The 6000-nt window shown below is 42.1% G+C and overlaps 1 protein-coding gene across 1 annotated transcript in view; it reads right to left on the reverse strand.

Annotated features, from left to right (window-relative positions):
- The window catches only part of LOC125756393 (uncharacterized), a 31953-nt gene extending 28114 nt beyond the window's left edge, over nt 1-3839 (reverse strand). The window contains exon 1 of the mRNA XM_049411092.1: nt 3554-3839. Within this exon, the coding sequence (XP_049267049.1) occupies nt 3554-3614 (61 nt within the window). The 5' untranslated portion in view covers nt 3615-3839. The remainder of the gene's footprint in view (nt 1-3553) is intronic.
- Nucleotides 3840-6000: the final 2161 nt, after the last annotated feature.

Consider the following 6000-nt stretch of genomic DNA (forward strand, 5'->3'; position numbering starts at 1 on the left):
ACCCCAAATACCTAGACACAAGCCTGAACATTATGACTAGTCTTAGTAGGAGGTCTTGAGCTTGGCCTAAAGCTTGATATACATGGTTGGGAATGTTCAAGCTACCGCGTCCGTTTGCTAAGCCAGCTCATCTCGTCGCTAGTCATGTAGTTTAAGGCAGTGTAGTCCCCCGATTGTCTGGAAGGTGGAAAAACCACAACCAAACTAAAAAAAAAAACGCTGAGAATGCCAGCAGTCACATATTATGAATTGCGGCGTCTCCTCGCAGCAGCAGTCGTTCTACCGAAATCTATTTAATGCACTCGCTGGAGACATTCCTGGGTGGCAAGCGGCGTGTTTCTACCAGAGGTGGTTCCAAGAAGGCCGCACAACTGTGATAAATTTATTTATTTATTTCGGCGGAAGCCTTACATACCTCATCAAACGCAAAAAGTGTCCTTCGGGGTCTACGGCGTCGGCATGAACAATTCAAGAGTCACGTGATCAGTGATTACGACCTGATAACGTCGCTATGACGTCAGGTAACATGACGCCACGGGAAGACGTAATCACACGAAATCATCGCATGGTTAAAGGTGGCCCAATCCCGGAGGCCGTGCAGAACCACGTTATTCGCAGCAAGCTTTCGATGTTGGGGTGGGGAGGGGGGAGGAGTATCAGTAAATCGATTGAGAAGCAGAAGATGGCTTTCGCCTTTGAGTCACCTTAGGCGAATTCAAGTGACTGTGGGAATTTTTTATAGATACACTGAAGAACCGTAGACGTTACAGACAGAAGTTCCATTCAGTACTGGTGCGCGGAATGTAGGAATTGATGAAGGCACTGGGGCGTAAGTCAGCACTCCGAGTGCCTTCATTGTGTGACAACACATTTGAGTAGAGAAGCACACGCTGTTCTGTCCTCGCCCGGTAACGCTAACCAATACTGGTGCGCGGAATGTAGGAAATGACGAAGGCACACGAGCGTAAATCAGCACTACAACCATCTTCACTGTGTGACACCACATTTGAGTGGAGAAGTACAGGCTGTTCTGTCGTCGCCCGGTAAGCTAACCAGTACTGGTGCGCGGATTATCTATCTATCTATCTATCTATCTATCTATCTATCTATCTATCTATCTATCTATCTATCTATCTATCTATCTATCTATCTATCTATCTATCTATCTATCTATCTATCTATCTATCTATCTATCTATCTATCTATCTATCTATCTATCTATCTATCTATCTATCTATCTATCTATCTATCTATCTATCTATCTATCTATCTGTCTGTCTGTCTGTCTGTCTGTCTGTCTGTCTATCTATCTATCTATCTATCTATCTATCTATCTATCTATCTATCTATCTATCTATCTATCTATCTATCTATCTATCTATCTATCTATCTATCTATCTATCTATCTATCTATCTATCTATCCCGCTTTAAAACGGCAGGAAGTGGAAGATGAAAGATTGCGATGAAAAAAATCTGTAAACAGGGGGTGGATGCTCGAGTTGACGTTTCGACAAGTGGACCGGTCTTCTTCAAGGCTGGAACCGATTTCCTTAGCTATCGTGTGTATATGCTTCGCGCCCTCTCCACCACCCTCATTATTAGCACTTTAGCCATCGCCGAACATTCTAGTTATAGACAACTTCGTCATCTCTATAGTAGACCGGAAGTGACTAGTGGAGCTTGCCCAATTTCTGTCGCACATAACCGCTAGGCTAGTTGTAGACAGCTTCCTCCTGTTTAGTGCACAGGAGGTGAGTACTGGGGCTTGCCCAATACCGAAGCAAGTACCCGTTAGAAGATGCGGAAGCTCCGTTGGAATTTTCCATTAACGATCCACCATAACAGCTCCGTTATTAAAAAAGAGATCCAATGCTAAGCTGCTACAATTTGTGAACGTGGCCTGGCATGGCGATTTATGTTCACTTAGTGACATGGGGGGAGTTTCACTATGACGTCGTTTCAATTAGACCCAAAAAATAACTGCACTCTCCTAAGGATCCCGACACACCGGGCGCCCTTATCCTTGCGGTGCCTTCTGGTAATGAAACAGCTGATGAAAAAAAGAACGAAATATTGCCTTGCTAAATAATCAGCGATTATAAAGGATTTACGTTATGTGAAATACATAGCAAACTGCAAGTGTTCGCAGATGTCGCATGGTAATGTAAAATGTAATGTAGTGAGCCTTTTTAACAAAGAAGCGAGCTCCTCGAACCATTCTCTTAGTTATTCGGAGGGGAATCACGCAAATGTAATATTTTACATATTAAAGTTCCAAGCACTAAAATATGCCTGTAAGTGGCACACATAGCCCGCTTCATCAGCTCTAATTTGCAACAGGCAATTTCATGAAAGAGTCTGTCTGGGCCTTTGCAGTGAACTTTTAACGTTTCGAGTTATTTGCCGCCTTCTCGATTAATTAGCAGCACTCGTTTAGGTTCACATACGTCAACGGGGCGGATTGTGTTTACACTCAAACAGCTTCATCGAAGCAACAATTTAAAACATCAATAAAGCATAAGCTGAATAATCGCGTCTTATATAAATGCTCTTGAAGGGGGGGGGGGGGTGTTCGAAATGCAGAGGACCTGCTCTTGAAATCAGTTGAGCAAGTGAAATGTCGTACAACTTTTATGTGTTGCTTATATTGAACATTATTTTATGCATGCATGCAGAAATCGAAAAAAAAAATGTACATAGAAGTGGTGGAGTGATAGGCGTCGCCTCTGGCCTGGGCATTCGCAGATGAGTATTTTTGCCTCATTTATATTCCACCGCTCAGCACCTTTTCTATTGTTAGTAGCCGGGTGTGTTCTCCTGACTTTTCTCTTCTGCCTATGTTTACATGCATACCGTCTTTAATCATGAATCCCTACCAACTAGCTCAGCTTTGAGTCATTTTAAGCTGTATCACAAGTTAACTTTACTATAGTAAAAAATATTGACAATCAGAAGAGCGATCTTGAAATACGCCGCAATTACACTGTCGTTCAATTTCTGAAGCAGTGCAACCGTGAGCAGTCGTCTTCGAATTCTAGCAGTCCTTACTGTAACATCAGAAGTGTCCACAAGCCGTTCTCGGTACTTCCTTGCTTTTACATCATATAGGTAATTTTTGAATGTAGTAATACTGGAAACACAGATAAGACTTTCCACGTATGATTGCGAGCGATTTCGTCCTGTTACTAGTACTCCTTACCAAAGAAACTGCACCTTAAGTCCAAGTAATATGTTGAAATGGGATGTGTGGCCACACTCCGCCTTCAGAGCGATTCTACATATACTATATTTCGACCACCTGGGGTTCTTTATCGTGCGTCTAAATTTGTAGGCACACGGGCCTCCAGCATCCCGCCTCTATCGAAATGCGGCCGCCGAGGAGGGGATTCGATCCCGCAAACTTCGGGTCAGCAGTCGAGCCCCATAACCACCAGACGACCGTCGCGGATGGTGACAGTACTATTCCATTACGCTTAGTATACTTGGCTTGCGCACTGCCACATTCATATTGCGTGAAAATCTTGAGCAACACCTGTCATAAATTGCACTCACCTGGGTGACCATAACCTACGTCGAGAGCAAGTGCGACCACGGCAATTAAAAGGGACGTCATTGCTGCCTTCTTCTGCTACCAACGACGTCCACGGTGGCCCACTCGCCAAGAGCAGTTCAAATTACTCAGACCTCCTTATAAACCCCAGCAACCGCTAGGGAGGCGTCGCTGAAACCCTACGTAATAGGAACACTGGCAAGAAGGGCTGGAAATCTACGAAATGCTTCCGTTACAGTGTTCTTTCTCTCGAACACATGTTGCAGACGCCAGCGTTGCAGAAACAGCTTGTGTGCATAAAACGAAGTCTTCGCAGTTTGCGCAGACAATTGGACAAGGCCGGGGAAAATACAATGCATTAGAAAAAGGAAGGTCAGCTAAAGACAATTTAAAACGGGCCCTTGAAATTGTTTTCACGCTGTTAGATTGAACAAGCACCGCTTAAACTGCATTTCTGCTTACTGGATCATGACAAGATCTAGCGGCATTTTTTTTTTTAATTTTCGGAGGAAATGTCAAAATAGTGAGAAAACAAGAATATACTGATCTGCCTTACTGCTTCGAAAAATAAATTACTCGGATATTTTAAACTCGAAATATCAATTAAACTCCGTTTTATTTCTTTGGTAGGAGAACAAAAGACAAGAAATCGTTAGTACAGCATGGCAGAGGTCCTGCTTCCTATACCAATACATTAGCAAGAGCAAAAATACAGCAAGTTCATGTAGTATATATAAAACATGGTATAGCAATAATTGCAGAAATGAACACGAATATATTGCACACAAGTAGTTTACGTATTGATGTGTGTTCTGCGGAGGGAAGTTTGAATAATTAGAGGCATCAGGTATAGAGCAGCCACTTCTACAACACGGAAAGATTTACAGAGCTAGTGGGTTACAAGATGTGTTCTAACTTTGACAGGAGGCGTACGTCCGGGTAGTGAATTTTGTGGTGTATAATGTATTCTAAATGGTCGTTTCACAAAAATTTTCAGGGAAATCAATATAAAAGTATACGTGCGCTGCGAACGCACTCTATAAATTTCATAACCTAAACTGATATCAATAAGAATCATGTGTTTCTCGTTCCACGTTAATGGCTATTTTTGTGCTTTAGTATTCCCAAAACGATATCAATAGCTTTACAAAGGTCTGCCATTAAGTGTATAAAAATCGAATTGACTTTGGAAGCGCCTATTTTTCAGCATTGTACATGTCGCCGTTGCCTTAAATTTACAAATGTTCGGGATGCATTCTGTTCGTTTTATGATTCAAAGGTACCCGTAGCGAAAACTACGGTGAGAACTGCGTACAAGGTCTGTCTGACATTGGGCGCTGCGTGCTATATCATTCTCATATTATGCACAACTAATGAAACCGGCAGACAATTAAGCCAAAGAAAGGATGAGGAAAAAATGTTGGTTGGCTTAATTGGCGATAGGGGAGAATGTTGGCTTAATTATCTGTCGGTTTCATTAGTTGTGCATAACACAGAGAAACGAGCTCCTCGGACAATTCCCCTTCTTTCGATCATTTACGTAGAGTGTCGTATAGTGAGAATAGAAGAGCTGCTACCGTTTGGTACGCCATCACATATGTATCATAGAGAAGGGCAGATATATATATATATATATATATATATATATATATATATATATATATATATATATATATATATATATATATATATATATGAAAAGGAAGAGGCAGGGAGGACTTTAAGAAGAGCAAGTGGGATGCATAGGTAACCATATATTTATAGTTCATAAACCAATCTCTCGTGAGTCATAGGAACAAGGATATTTGCAAAATCAACATAAATAGTACCAATGGACTCTCTTTACTCGACCCGGACACCAACCAATATCATTTAAAAAACAATTATAGTAACACTTCGGCTCACCCCGCGGGAGCCATAGAGAGAGAGAAATGTCGTAATGAAAAGCTGGAGATGTTAGCCTGGCCATTCGCCTGACATGCTACTCCAGGCGTTGGATGATGATTGTGATTTATACACTGATAATCACATAACAACACATACCGCCACTTACACATACATAGACATAGAACAAGGCGGGAGCGTTATTCACAATGTAAAAATCGGCAGAGCTGTCTGCCTTTGTTTGCGTGGGGCATATATTCGCTAAGCCATCTGGCGTACATGGGCGGCAGACTACCTTCGTCGCCATTAAGATTGCGCGGAGCGGTTTGCATAAACAAAGACTCAAGAAAAAGGCGTGCAGAACAATTTTGCTCTTTGGCCACCACACGTACTTTTTTTATGAAAGCACTATGCTTGGATACAATGTATTGTGTGAAGTTACCTTTAAGACGAAATTGATATCGCGCTACACCGTAGAACTGTGCTGTTGGATTAACCTTTATTGGGCATCGTATTCAGGGCACTTGGATACAGCAGAGAACCAACATTTTCGAAAACCACACAT

The sequence above is a fragment of the Rhipicephalus sanguineus genome, chromosome 11 (assembly GCF_013339695.2).
Source record: "Rhipicephalus sanguineus isolate Rsan-2018 chromosome 11, BIME_Rsan_1.4, whole genome shotgun sequence".
Classification (NCBI taxonomy): Eukaryota; Metazoa; Arthropoda; class Arachnida; order Ixodida; family Ixodidae; genus Rhipicephalus; species Rhipicephalus sanguineus.